At 45.1% G+C, this 15,219-nt stretch overlaps 1 protein-coding gene across 2 annotated transcripts in view; it reads left to right on the forward strand.

Annotated features, from left to right (window-relative positions):
• Positions 1–15,219, forward strand: part of SFXN5 (sideroflexin 5) — a 104,302-nt gene that overhangs the window by 62,884 nt on the left and 26,199 nt on the right. For both annotated transcript variants that reach the window (XM_082236634.1, XM_082236635.1), the window contains 2 exons: positions 2,034–2,149; positions 5,590–5,675. In XM_082236634.1, coding sequence (XP_082092760.1) covers positions 2,034–2,149; positions 5,590–5,675 — 202 coding nt within the window. The remainder of the gene's footprint in view (positions 1–2,033; positions 2,150–5,589; positions 5,676–15,219) is intronic.

Here is a 15,219-nt window from a genome sequence, read left to right on the forward strand (position 1 = left end):
AAGAAGAAAAGGAGGAACGACCTTCCTTGTGTTGCAGGAATTTTTCGATCAGATGTGCCCCTTTTGAGCCGTTCATCAAGAGATCAGCAGCACCAACAAGAAAATGCTTCAGATTGTGGACTAAGCCCACTGGGCCCAGCTGCCAGGGCAAGGAGCGAGGGGGGGTCTCTGTCAGGTTGTTCTATTATTATGCCAAGGTGTTAAGAGAAGGAGCTTAAACTGAGTCAGAATTGATTGAGGGCCGGCAATTAATTTGCTCAGCCCTTCATTAGTTCTCTGCTTCTTTTATTTGTGTACTGACATGCTTAATTGTGTGCCAGGATTCTGGCCATCTTCCTGCTAATTGCCGCTTTGTTATTCTGGGGGCCGGAATCGCTTGCATCAGAATCCCGGGCAAACCAGTTAATTAAACTTTCCGTTATGAAAAGATAGGCTTTGAAGATTTGCCTGAAATGCCTGCCGATCAGCCTGGGCTAGGCGGAAGCAGGCCAAGGCAAGAGGTGGTTGGAGGGAATGGTCTGGTCCGCTGTCAGAAAGTTCTCCCTAATGTTTAGTCGGAAGAACCGACTGATGCTAAGAGCTAATTCTCCAACTAAGACTCATGTGTTGCAGGAGGTTGGACTGGATTACCCTTGGGGGGCCCTTCCAACCCTACAATGTATGGCTCTATAATGAATTGATTTTAGAAGGCTGTATTATTTTACTGTTGTTAGCTAATCTGAGCCTGGCTTCAGCTGGGGAGGGCGTGATATACCCGTATTTTTCGCTCTATAAGTTGCACCAGACCACAAGACGCACCTTGTTTATGGAGGAGGAAAACAAGAAAAAAAATATTCCGGATCTCAGAAGCCGGAACAGCAAGAGGGATCGCTGCGCAGTGAAAGCAGCAATCCATCTTGCTGTTCTGGCTTCTGTGATAGCTGCACAGCCTGCATTCGCTCCATAAGACACACACACTTTCCCCCTTACTTTTTAGGAGGGAAAAAGTGAGTCTTATAGAGCAAAAAATACGGTAAATAATTTTTAAAAAACATTATTATTATTATTCTAAGATTCTGGGGGTCCTAAATGCAGGTAGTGAGCGGGAAGAGGCTGTGGCAGAGAGCAGCCCAGAATAAGAGGCAGAAGCAGAGAAGGGTCAAGAGGCAGAGTGGAGGCAGGCTGCTGAAAAGCCAGGGGGTCTCCTCCTGTGCAACTAGCTCTCCTCCACCCTGGTCTCCCAGAACCTGAAGCGGTATGAAGAGGGTGGAGCAAAGACCGGCCAGGCGTCAGAGTCTCCGATTGCTTGGGGAGGAGAAGGCTCCTTAAGTCTCCTCCTCCTCCTGTCTGCCTCATCAGGGCAAGGTCTAGTCGGTGGAAGAAGATTGGAAAAAATTAAAGTTTATTTACAGAAATATTGTAAAATTAATGGATGTTAGAAGGATGCTGGAATGAAGTTATATGGCTTTAGCAGAAATGTTATAAAGAATTAAGTAAAGATAGATTGTTAATGGGTCAAAGTGGAAATTTAAGGTTAGATTGTGTTAAGATAAATTATAGAACAAAAATTAAGATGGAAAGGATTTGCTGAAATAGCTAATTGAACAACAATACAAAAAAGGAAGGTGTGAGGAGGTCGATGATACAAGTAAATGAAAGGTAGAGATATAGAGATATTGGATGTGTTTTTTAATCCTTTTTGCTTTTCTTGTTGTTTTGCTGTATTTTTTGTTTGTTTGTTTCTTCTTTTTACTTTTGATGTATTGTGAACTTTTTATTGTTTCTTTCTTCTTTTTTCTGTAATCATTAAACTTTTAATAGATATCTTTTATTTTATTTTTTGATATGATATTTATTGAAAATTTTGCAAAAAATAATAATTCAATTTTTAATAAATATCTTTAAAAAAAACACAGAACAACAACAACAGGGCAAGGTCTACTGGGAAGAGTTGCTGTGCTCAGAGCTGTTTCGTTTCTTTGAATAAAGAGTTCCCTTCATGGCACGGCCTGATCCTGACCGCCGCTTGCGCTCTCCTTTTCTTCCCCTCGCAGCCAGTGCCAATATTTGCAACGTGGTCCTGATGAGACACATGGAGCTGGAGGAGGGGATCGACGTCCTGGACCGCGATGGGAACAGGGTCGGGTCTTCCAGAATTGCTGCCAAACATGTAGGTGCCGTGGGATTCCCATGGGTGAATCAGGATTGCTTTGGCCCATGGATTCATGCACTGGAAGGGGTGGGGTAGGCCAAGAAGGATGGAGGAGGAGGAGGAGGAATCCACAGAATGCAGATTCCAAAGCAGACTCACTTGATCTGATCCTGGCAAGACCCCACTTCAGAATCCGCAGTCCTGCAGGCCCATGATTGATTGATTGATTGATCACATTTCTGTGCCACTTTCCAGCCAGACAAATCCCAACACGGCTTACAAAACAATAAATGACAATATCATAATAGAGCATCACAGGTACAGCATAGATCATATTATGTATAATTAACAAATCAATAAAACATAATCTATAAAACAGCATTTACAAAACAGCAACTTAAAAATATTCTAAATGCTATTATGTTCACGTACATGCACACACAGTCATGCTCCCCCCCAATAGCTCGAAATCTACCACTCTGTTCAGGCTATTCAATCTGTTAAAAGACCCCTGCGCATCCGTTGTCCAGGAGGACTCTGATCCGGTGGAAATAGCAGAGCTAGACGTTGACTTACTATGCAGTGGTCCAAGGACTCAATCGCTGCCTCTTCCCTTCTTAAAACTCTTTCTCTCTCCACACACGCTTTTAGAAGGATCCGAAAATCACCCAGCCTCTCTGCCTGGGAGTGTTTAGCAGGCAAATCTTCCTATCACCAGGTTTTATTTTTATTTATTATTTATTTGAATCCACACACACACACACACACACACACACGTGTACACACACCCCGTTCTCCAGGCAGCCATGTTCTTTGCCCACCTGCTGCCTTGTACAATTCCCTCTGAGAGCGAGGGAACAACAGCAGGTCCTGTCGCTCCGAGGGAAGGGGCCTGCGAGCAGCTGGAGGTTTCTATTTATTTATTAAAAAATATTTCTATACCACTATTTCATAGTGGGAGAGAGGTGGGTTATTGGTTTGCTTTCCCTCCTTGGTTTGATTATGTATTTTGGGGTGGGTGGGTGTTCCTTGTATTTTTATGTTGTGAACTGAGATGGAGGGTGGTTTACTTACTTACTTACTTACTTACTTACTTACTTACTTAAATAAATAAATAAATAAATAAATAAATAAATAAAAAAGTGATTTATAGTAGGGCAGAAAGCCATACAATAAAAACCACAAAAAAACTAAAACCAGACATCAGTTAGCCTCTGGGGAAGGGTGTATTCATGACCTGCATAGGCCCAGCAAAATGGGAAAGTTTTCAGCTGGCGTTTAAAAGCCTGCAAGGAAGGTGCCAGCTGAATCTCTTGTGGCAGGGAGTTCCACAGGCCAGGGCTCCATGCTTTGTTGTTGTCCGGCGGACCTGGCCAGCCTTTACACGTGAGGCTCCCCCTGCCTGCAGAGGGTGTCAGGCGGCAGGTCGAAAGGGCAGCATGCGGGAGCTTTCCTTTTGCATCCCCCCCCCATGCATTCTAGCCAGAGAGAAAGAAGAGAGTCTTTTCTGAGCCGTGCGCAGTTGCCCCCGCAGCCCCCTCTGGTGGGCCTGTGCAGCCAGAGCAGCGACGGAGGAGCACAGCGCTCTTGTCTCTGCGCTTAGGAAGAGGGAACTCGTCTCCGGAGAGGCAGAGCAGCCGCTCTCAGTGCTTCCAGGTGCCCCTTTTGCTCCCCTCTGTAGTTGCCCAGGAAGAACAGGAGAACCTCAACTACAGCTCCAGGTTGGCAGAGAAAACACACAGCTTTATTTTTAATTTTTTAATTTTTCAAAAAGTGAGTGGGAGGAAACTGCAGGACTTTTTAACCCCCGCCTTCCTGGAATTCATTAGCAACCGCCTCTGGAAAGATGCGCCAGCTGTTTCCAGGCTGCCTCAAACACCTGGCTGGTTTCCTTAGGAGCCTCCTGAACTCCGCCATCTGCGCACAACTGCGCTGGGACTTTCCCTGTCTTCTTTTCCTTGGCGCTTCTGCATCCCAAGCTTGTGCCTGAGAAATCCCACGTGAAGCACAGGCGCTTTGAACTGACTTTGCCAAGGGTAATAATAATAATAATAATAATAATAATAATAATAATAATATACAGTCATACCTCGGGATGAATATGCTTCAGCTTAAATATTTTCAGGTTGCGCTCCGCGGCGACCCGGAAGTAACGAAGTGCGTTACTTCTGGGTTGCGCCACTCGCACATGCGCAGATGCTGAAAATGATGTCACGCGCATTCGCGGATGCAGCGAAACGCGACCCGCGCATGCGCAGACATGCAGTTGCGTCTTAACGTTCACTTCAGGATGCGAATGGGGCTCTGGAATGGATCCCGTTCGCATCCAGAGGTACCACTATACCACTCATCTGAATATTCAGTTAGATGGGTGGCATATAAATTCTTCTTCTTCTTCTTATTATTATTATTATTATATATTTGCCATTGTGTTGGGTGAGGGTCCGAACCCGAAATAATCCTCTTCTGGCCCCTTTTGCCTGAGCAGACGACTGACACCTGCCCGAGGAGAATCCACGCAATCTCTTTCAATTAGCCATGTTTGAGGAAGTCACATGACTGCCACGCAGGCCTCCTGCTGCCCCAAACCGCAGCCCCCCAAGGCGGCTTTTTATTTTTATAAGCGCTGGGCTTTGCTGCGTGTGAGGCGGAGTTTGCTGCTCACTCGCTGGTGCTGCCTGAAGCCATCTGCTCGCCAGGCACCATAGTGGGTTTCACTTTTGCTCAGTCCTGCCTTTCTTGACCTTTGGCGAGGAGGGGGCAGGGGGGGAATCCTGCTCTGGACCCGGGTGGAAGCGGGATAGGATGCTCTGTCCCCCTCACTCACCCAGCCTTCTGTTTCTGTAGCGTGAGACCAGGACTGAGCTGCCACCAGGGCTGAGGGTGGCCGTTATGAGCAGCCCTGGCCCCTGGAGCAATAAAACACACGCCAAGCCCCCAGAAAGGGTAGCAGCTTGAGAAGCTTCGGGGCGAAGGCTCTACGGAGTTTGGGTTGCAGCCTGAGCATGTTCGATGCTCAAGTGCTCACACAGGTGGCAGAACTGGCTCTGTCACAGGTGCCACAAAATATTGTTGTTGGCATCTGTCTATCTCGAGAGACAGTGGAGTTCGCCCCGTTAGCACACGCCAGGGCGGCATGTCTCTTGCCCAAAGCAAAAAAACATTATTTTAGTATTGTATGTATGATGTGAAGACTCTATTTAAAGAAACAGACATTTGGTGGAATATAAATGTCTTGTTCTTCTGTTTTGTCTTTGGGAAGTTCTGTAGAATTGCATACAGAATTGTGTGTGATGAGTGTCTGTATTATTATGCTGTATTATTTTACTGTTCTTAGCCGCTCTGAGCCCAGCTTTGGCTGGGGAGGGCAGGATATAAATAATATTTTATTATTATTATTCTACTTCAGTCTGTGCTTGAAGTGACTGTTTCTCTTTTTTCTGGCCCCCCCCCCGCAGGCACTGCTAGAGACGGCCCTGACCAGAGTGGTCCTGCCAATGCCTATACTGGTTCTACCGCCCATCATCATGTCTCTACTGGAAAAGTAAGTGGCGGCCGTCTGGGGTGGGCGAGGGGCGATGCTCAGAAAGGAAGGAGGGAAGGAACTGCCCTCCCCTACACGGCTGGGATCAGAGGAGTGGTGGCATTGCCCCTAAGAGCAAAGGACACTCTAGAACCATGTGAAGGGACCCCCAAGGGACATCTAGTCCAACCCCCTGCAGTACAGGAATTGACACTTTCCTAACTTTCCCCGGGATGGCAGCAGCCGCTGCCCCACAGAGCCCTTCCCAGAGACTGCCACAGAGCAGCCCATTTCGTTCTTGCTTTTGAGTATTTTGATCATTGAATTGTAGAGGTGGAAGGGACCCCTCAGGATCATCTAGTCCAACCCCCCGTGCAGTGCAGGAATCACAGTTTGACAGCCCCAACAGATGGCCACCCAACCTTTTGAGAACCTCCAAGGATGGAGACTTAGCCCCCTACCGAGGGACATCAAAGCTCCCTGCCGCCTGCTGTTGAGGCTGAGCGAGTGCTTGGATGACTGGGAAGGGGAGTGAACCCAGAACCACGGCAGCTTTTAGGTGCTGCTGCAGCCTTTCCCAGCCTGCTGCCCTCCAGAAACTGCCCCACCAGCCCCAGCCCTTCTTTTCCCAGGGTCTTTCTGCCTGGAGTGGGGTCTTTCTGGGCCCCCCTTTGCCCAACCGCGTCTTGCTCCGGCAAGCCTGTGCCAGCCAGCCACGGAAGACCCAAGATCCCCCTGCGCTATTCCTTGACAGGCAGTGCGGAAGGTGGCGCATTTTGAAAGTAAATTATCATTATAAATAGTTCCATCATTTTGAAGCAAGTATTAATTAAACCTCCTTAATTAGCTGACTGATTGAAATCTGAAGTGGGCAGAGAGCCAGGAGACGGCTTCTGAAGGAAGGAGTCAGCCCGTGCAGAAACCACACCTAATGGATGAGCTGGAAGCTGCCGCCCCACGTTCCAGATGTGGTTAAACTGGAGTGAGAGAGAAGTGTGCTCTTGACAATGCCCAGAGGCACTCTTCACGCGCACAGGGGCTGAGACCCGGCGTCCCAGGATTTGTTCTGAAAAAGAAGCACGTTTTGCTTTATTGGTTATTTAACAAAATTTATGCCTAATCCCCACCCCCTGCAAAAAACAACCACCCCAAAGTGTGTTATATAAATAATGGAGAACATTCCTAAGAAAATGCAAGGAAAATCAAGCAGACTCTTACAAACAACTTTGGGGAATCTGCTGTGAGGCACAGCTCCTGCTTGACCAGGCCAGTGGCCCGTCTAGTCCAGGATCCTGTTCTCCCAGTGGCTGACCAGTTGCCCCAGTGGGAAGCCTGCAAGCAGGACTGGAGCACAAGAGCAACTCTGGCCTCCTGGGGTTTCCAGAAACTGGAGCAGCTCCCATTTCTCAGCTCTTGGGGGCTGCTGTGATCTTCCTTCCTGGATTTAAGATCAGCACAGATCCTGGTGATCCTTGCAGTGGTGAAGGTGGTGGGGTCTCTGCTTAGACCCAGCAGCCCCTCCCTCCTTCCAGGCCCCCTCCCTTTACCTCTCTCCATCTGGAGGCGCCCGTGGCCTCCTCCGTCTCTCCCAGGCTTCTTGGCGTCCCTCCTCCTCTTTCCCTCCCGCTGCGCATTTCAGCTCCCGGAGACGCTGTTCCTTGTTCTCCAGGCTGCTGCATGTTGTTCCCACTGGCGGGCTTCTCTCCTGCGGCTCGGACACTCCAGGGAAGCTCCCAGCCCAGCCAGGCAACGTCTATTTCGAGCTGCCTGCTTGGCGCAAGGACTGCGCCTGGCGATGCTCAAGCTGCAAGGCCACAACCTTCCCCGCAAGCCCCGTCCGCTGACGCTTGCGTAGAAATCAGGAGGGTCCTATTTGAGGAAGCCACCACATCACGTGTGGGGAGGCCAGGTCCAGGACAGGGAAATCGGCCTCATGGATCTCCCTGTGGATGGTTCCAAGATCAAAGAATAGGAGAGTGGAGAGGGACCCCGAGGGTCATCCAGTCCAACCCCCTGCAAGGCAGCGATTACAGCGGAAGAATCCCTGGCCACCCAACCCACCCTTTGAGAGAGCCCTCTTCCTTCCAAGGGAATCCGTTCCACTGCAAGTAAAAGCAGAATAAAATGAAGCATTTCCATCCTGAAGAAGTCTGTGCTTCTTCACTAGCTGCAGTCCTCCATCTCAAGAGGAGTTTCTGGTGGGGAACCTCAGGCCTGGGGGCCAAATTCGGACTGCCATCCCCTCTGTCTGGCCCTCAGCACTCTTCCCCGGCCACATCCTTCCCCATGCCACCCCCAAGTGTTTCTGCCCGGCTGGAATGTGTCCCTGAACACTGCTTGGGCCTCAGGATGGAGGATAGAAGCTTACCTGACTCTTCGCAGGTGAAGCCTAATTCATTGCTCCTCCCACTTTTGCCTCTCATCCTGCCCACCACTGGCATGGCCCCATCCCCAAGGTTGTCCAGAAGGGAATGTGGGGTCAAAAGCTCTCTTGGCCCCCTCTCAGGAATTTAATCCCAAGGAGTCCTGTGCGGTTTGGGGTGTGTGTGCGTACCCCAACTTCTTCCTGATGCCAGGGGGTTTAGACCCCTGTGCCGTTTCTGTGTTCTGGATAACTTCCTGTGCTCCTTGCTGGCAGCCTGTGATTCCTGCGCTGCAGTCAGTTTAAGCTAGATGGCTCCTCGGGTCTCTTCCACCTCAGTAATTCTGTGATTCCAGCCCTGCAGCAGCTGCTTCTGTCCACACAGGTCTTTGCCGGCTCTCCAGCCAGCGGTCTGTGGGGAAGGTCCACCTGGTGCCCTGTGCCCTCTCGCCCACCCTGCCCCTTTGCCAGCTTCCCCAAATCGAGGCATCGGTGGCAGCTCTGTTTAATATAAACATGACACTTTCCCGCCCCGCCCCGAATCTGTCAGTTTGGGAGCCTTCGGTTAGCTCCTGTCATATTTAGTTTAGCATCTCACACCTTCTCGGAGGCAAGCGCCATTCTGGAGCACGAAACCCGATAACTCCTTCGGAGTTCCGAGAGCAACTTCCATATGGAAGACTTTGCAGAGCCCCCTGAAAACGCCGGCAGCCAGCTGCCACATTATGCAAAATGTGAACCACAATTGGCGACGTGCTGAAAGTTGAATGAAGGTGTATTTGCAAGATCTGCGACGCGCTGTGTCTGCGGAGCAGGTGTACTGTCTGCGTAACTTTTTGTATGTGTGTCATCGTAGAGGAAGCAGAGACTAGGAGGCCTTCCGATTTTAGACTCGCTTGCCACCGACAACAGTCTTAGGTCTTGCCAGGACCTGCAGCAAGGGCCAAAGCCTGGCAGGAGCAAGCCTTCGAGGCAGCGGTGCTGAGGATCAGAGTGGGAATCACTAGCCGCTGGGAGCACTTGCAAGAAAACAGGTGCCCAGCACAGTGCAGGCACCAGCAAAGGGTTTCTGGATGGGTGGGTTGAGTTAATCTGAGGCAGTTAAAATCAGCCAAGGAAAAAGGGAGATTTAAATCCAGTTTCCCACCAGTGCTGCATCATATATTCCCCAAACAATGGTGCACATATGACCACCATAACCATGTGAATTTACAAAAAAAAAAAGGAGAGCATTATTTACACTGCTGCTTTGTTCTTACAACCAGACGTTGCATCTCTTTGTTCTACCCATTGATGGAGTTTAGGAAAACTAAGAATCTAAGGATAGCCTTCTGGATCAGGCCAGGGGCCCATCCAGTCCAGCCTCCTCTTCTCTCAGGGGCCAACCAGGTGTCCCTATGGGAAATCCCACAGGCAGGATCCTTTTCCAGGTACTCGAAAGCATCGTTGCCTCTCGCTGTGACGGCAGAGCAGAGCATCCCTCTCTTTTTTTTTCTTTTTTTTTTTATAAAATTTTTATTGGTTTTACAAAGTTTTTAAATAACAAACAAACACTTAAAAAGACAAACATACACGTATAGTTTCATAGCATATTTTCATAAACCTCTTTTCTTGGACTTCCCCTCCCCCCCCCTTTCTGCATCCCAATGTCCATTATTTTATTTTTTTAGCAACTCCCAATTGTTACTTCGAACCTCTGTCATCTTAGTCTTCTCTATATTCTGACCTTATATCACTGTAACCCTTTGTCTCTGAAAACCACAACACTTTAACATTCATTGAGTTTATAATAGTCCTTAAGGTAACTTTTAAATTTTCTCCATTCTTCTTCCACCGTCTCCTTTCGTTGGTCGCGGATTCTGCCCGTCATCTCAGCCGATGTCATATAGTCCATCACTTTCATCTGCCATTCTTCCAAAGTGGGTAGATCTTGTGTCTTCCAATACTTCGCGATAAGTATTCTTGCTGCTGTTGTGGCATACATAAAAAAAGTTCTATCCCCTTTAGACACCAATTGGCCGACAATGCCCAAGAGAAAGGCCTCTGGCTTTTTAGGAAAAGTACATTTAAGTACCTTTTTCATTTCATTATAGATCATTTCCCAGAAAGCCTTAATCTTCGGGCACGTCCACCAGAGGTGATAAAAGGTACCTTCAGTCTCTCTACATTTCCAACATTTATTATCGGGCAAATGGTATATTTTTGCCAGTTTGACTGGGGTCATGTACCACCTATAAACCATTTTCATAATATTTTCCTTTAATGCATTACATGCCGTGAATTTAATACCGGTGTTCCATAACCATTCCCAGTCAGCTGACATGATATTATGCCCAACGTCCTGTGCCCACTTGATCATAACCGATTTGACTGTTTCATCCTGTGTATTCCATTTCAGCAACAAGTTATACATTCTAGATAAAATCTTAGTATTGGGTTCTAATAACTCAGTTTCTAGTTTTGATTTTTCCACCTGGAAGCCAATTTTCCTATCCTGTTTAAAGAATTCCATTATTTGACGGTATTGAAACCAATTTTGTACTTTATGTTTCAATTTCTCCTGGCTTTGTAGTTTAAACTTATCTCCATCCTGTTCCAAAATTTCCCAATACTTCGGCCATCCGACCTCCATATTGAGTTTCTTCACTGCTTTAGCCTCCACTGGTGACACCCATCTAGGGGTTTTGTTTTCCAACAAATCTTTATATCTTGTCCAAACATTATATAGTGCTTTCCTAACAATATGATTTTTAAAAGCGCTATTAGCTTTGTCATACCATAGATATGCATGCCAACCAAAAGCATTGTTGAAACCCTCCAGATCCAAAATGTCCGTATTCTCGAGGAGCATCCATTCTTTCAGCCAGCAAAAAGCTGCTGCCTCATAGTACAATTTTAAGTCCGGCAGGGCAAAACCCCCTCTTTCTTTTGCATCTGTCAATATTTTAAATTTAATTCTGGGCTTTTTGCCCTGCCAGACAAATTTCGAAATATCTTTCTGCCACCTCTTGAAACATTCCATCTTGTCAAGAATCTGCAAGGTCTGAAACAAAAATAGCATTCTAGGCAATACATTCATTTTGATCACCGCAATTCGGCCTAACATTGACAATTTCAAATTTGACCATATTTCTAGATCTTTTTTAATTTCTGACCAACATTTTTCATAATTGTCTTTATACAAGTTCACATTTTTAGATGTCAAATAAACCCCTAAGTATTTGACCTTCTTAACCACTGTCAGCCCTGTCTCTTCTTGGAATTTCTCCTTTTCCATATCTGTTAAATTTTTTCCTAAAACTTTGGTTTTTTGTTTATTCAACTTAAATCCAGCTACCTGGCCAAACTGTTGTATTATTTCTAGAACCTTTTTCGTACTAGTGATTGGCTCTTGTAAAGTCAAAACTAAGTCATCTGCAAACGCTCTTAACTTGTAATGTTTAGCTCCGACCTGCACTCCTTTAACCTGCTGGTCATTCCTTATCATATTCAGCAACACCTCCAGAACTGAAATAAAAAGTAATGGGGAAATTGGGCACCCCTGTCGTGTTCCTTTTTCTATCTTAAGCTCCTCAGTTACTACATTGTTTACAATCAATTTAGCCTTTTGTTCAGAGTATATTGCAGCCATACCATTCTCAAAACTTTGGCCTACCCCCATCCCATGAAGGTTCTTCATCATAAAGCTCCAAGAAATATTATCAAAGGCTTTCTCCGCGTCCACAAAAATCAATACTGCTTTAGTGTTTATATTCACCTCTAGCTTTTCCAAAATGTCTATTACATTCCTTACATTGTCTGCCAGGTGTCTTTTAGGGAGAAAGCCTGCTTGGTTCTTATGAATCCTTTCCATCAACACTCTTTTAAATCTTTTTGCCAAAATGTCTGCAAAAATTTTATAATCCACATTAAGTAGTGATATTGGGCGGTAGTTCTTCAGTTGAGTCTTTTCAGTCTCTGTCTTTGGTATGAGTGAAACATATGCTTCTTTCCACGATTCAGGTGCCTTCTTTCCCTCAAGGATCTCATTACAAACTTCTTTTAATGGTTGAGTCAACCATTCCTTCAACGATTTGTAATATCTAGAAGTCAGTCCATCTGGTCCTGGAGATTTGCCCAATTGCATGTTCTGAATGGCGGCCTCTATCTCTTGTTCTGATATTCTCTGGTTCAGATCCATCTTACTTTGATGAGAGATTTTTTGTAGTCCATATTTATCAAGGAATTTGTCTATATCTTCTTCATTTTGCGAACCTTGAGTATATAGCTTTTTAAAATAACTCAAAAAACAGTTTCTAATTTCATTAGGTTTAGATATATTCTTTCCATCCACTTCTAGGCTTGTAACCGTATTCAATTTCTGCCTTTTCTTCAGTTGCCATGCCAGAAGTTTGCCACATTTATTTGCTGATTCAAATGTCTTTTGTTTCATTTGTTTTATCTTCCATTCAATCTCTTGGTTCATCAATTCCATATATTGTGTTTGATATAACTTGATCTCTCTTAAAATCTCCTGGGACTTTGGTTTTGTTCTTAGTTTTTTCTCTCCTTCCTTTATCTTTTCCAAAATCTTTTCTTTTTTCTCATTTTGTTTTTTTCTCTTTATTGAATTTTGTTGAATCAAGAAGCCTCTCATCACTGCTTTACTTGCGTCCCAGATCACTCTCTTTTCCACGTCTGTCCTCAAGTTTATTTCAAAATAGTCTTTTAAGGTCTTTTGGGCCTTCATAAGGATCTCCTTATCTCGAAAGAGGGTGTCATTCATTCTCCATCTGAATTGACCAGTTGTTGTAAGTTTCATCTCCATCCTCACGGCATTATGGTCGGAGCAAGTTTTTGGGCAGATTTCCACCTTCTTAACCTTTGGAGCCATACCACTAGTAATCCAAATTTGATCGATTCTGGTCCAGGTCATCATTGCTTGAGAGAAAAAGGTTCCCTCTCTCTCCAGAGGGTTCCTTGTTCTCCATATGTCTATCAAGTCCATGTTTTCCGTCATTTCAAAAAAAGTCTTAGGGAGTCTCCCTTCCTTGCTAACTGTTGGTCTTTGTGCCTTGTCCATGTTGGTGGAGACCACACCATTCATGTCTCCCATGATTATCATATTGTAATCCAGATAGTCCATCAGAGTTTCATGAAGTCTCTTAAAGAATTCAGATTTACCTTCATTTGGTGCATAAATTCCCACAACTAAAAATTTTTCTCCTTGTACTTGTATCTCCACCGCCAGATATCTCCCTTGTTCATCTTTAAATATCATTTTTGGGGCCCATTTCTCTTTCACATATATTACAACTCCTCTTTTCTTAACTTTATCTGATGCAATAAATTCTTGTCCTAGTCTTTTATTTATAAGTAGTCTTCTATGGGCTCTAGTTATGTGGGTTTCTTGTAGACATATCAAGTCCAGTTGTTCTCTGTTCAAAATATGAAACACTTGTCTTCTCTTCAGAGGCCCATTAAGTCCATTACAATTCCAACTAAGGAATTGCAAAGCCATCTTATTATTTTTCTGGAGCTCCTCCAACAGCTCCAAGTTGTTGCTCTTCTTCTGATGGTGGTGGTTTTTGCCCAAACGAGAGATTCAAGATGTCTAGTACTCTCCTCTGTTCTGCAAGTACGTCCACTGTCCCCTTCTGTAGGTCCTCCTGGTTTCTTGCTAAAAATTTGTCTTTGTCTTGAATAGTCTTTATCTTCACCTTCTTTCCCCTGAAATCAAATGACAGTCCTTGTGGAAATTCCCACCTGAAGCGGATAGAGTTTTTCTTCAACAGAAGAGTCAAATCTTTGTAAAAGTTTCTTAAATCCAGAATATATTTTGGAATATCTTTAAAAATCTGTATAGCTGAATTTCCAATTTGCAAGGCCTTTCCAAAGTGTAGTCCTAATATTTTGTCTCTTTCGTCCTTGGATCTCAATGTAATCAGACAATCTCTCGGGGTCTTTCTGTCCTGCTTTTTGCCCAATCTGAAAGCTGTTGTGATTTTGAATTCATCTTCTTCAAGATCCCAGCAGTCAACAAACTCCCGTGTCAGATATTCCGCAAGATTGTCTCCTTCGTTCTCTGGAATCAGTCTTAATTTTAAGTTTCTCTCTTTTCTCTGTAACTCCCACAGGGCCAAAGTTGCGTCGTGTTCATAGACCTTCTTGGCGATCGGCTCTAATTTCTCTTGTGTCCCTTCAGCAGTAACTTTGGCATCTTCAGCAATTTTACGCGTAGTAGCATTTTCCTCCACCAATTTATTTATTGATTCTGTATTCTGGTTTAGTCTTACTGATATTTCTGTTAATTTTTGTGTATTTTCTGAAGTCTGTTTTGTCAGAGACTCCAAAGATTGATTTATTTTAAGCAGGGCTTCTGTCACGGCATCCATAGAGACAGCCGTCCCTTTTTCTTGTCCTATTGTTCCTGCAGATCCAGTAGTTACACCTGAAATTGAGCCTCTTTTCTTTGTCTGTTGCTGCAGCTGCTGTTGTTGTTGTTGCTTGGTCTTGGCTCTTGTAACTATCTCTTCTTGTGAGCCACTCATGTCAAGGTCGTTTCCCACAGGAGTTATTCCCCGTTGGAAAATTCCACTGTCCCAAGCTGTGCCTAGTTTTACTTTACCCTCTAGAGGGAGCAAATCAAAATGGCCAAAAGTAAAATGTCCAAATACAAAGACAAAGGAGAATATCCAAGGATGTAAAAAGAAAAGTTTTTTAACACAGTTAAAGCAAGTATAACTGGAGGCTTGTAGCTACAAATTGCCACAGTTTCCCAGTATATACTGTTTCATCTTGTGATGTACTGTAGCCAGGCACTGTATAAACTTTGTATCGCAATATCACTTTTACAGGAGGAAGTCAGTTCAGTGTTTTATTGTCCTAAGAGGCAGACCATTTCGTACTTTGTTAGCTGAGACAGCAGAGGATTTTTACTGTAAATAGGTCATGCAGTTACTAAAGTCTCTTTCACCTCCCCTCTGCCCTGCTAGCTAGAGGGGAGATCTAAGGTCTGAGTGTCCGGTTTAGTTATATAAAAGCAAGTTTCAACGGATGCAGGTTTAGAGTTCCGTTGCTTTCACTTTCATGCAGTCGGGGGGAGGGAGACTTCCTTGATTTAACCTCCCCGCTTTTAGTCCGATTTTCAGAATTTGAGGGGGTCCCAATTGTTTTCAATTCCTACTCACGGGAATTCAGTTCAAATTTTCTTTCAGGAAGGAA

This window comes from Podarcis vaucheri (genome assembly GCF_965113315.1).
Source record: "Podarcis vaucheri genome assembly, chromosome: 9".
NCBI lineage: Eukaryota > Metazoa > Chordata > Lepidosauria > Squamata > Lacertidae > Podarcis > Podarcis vaucheri.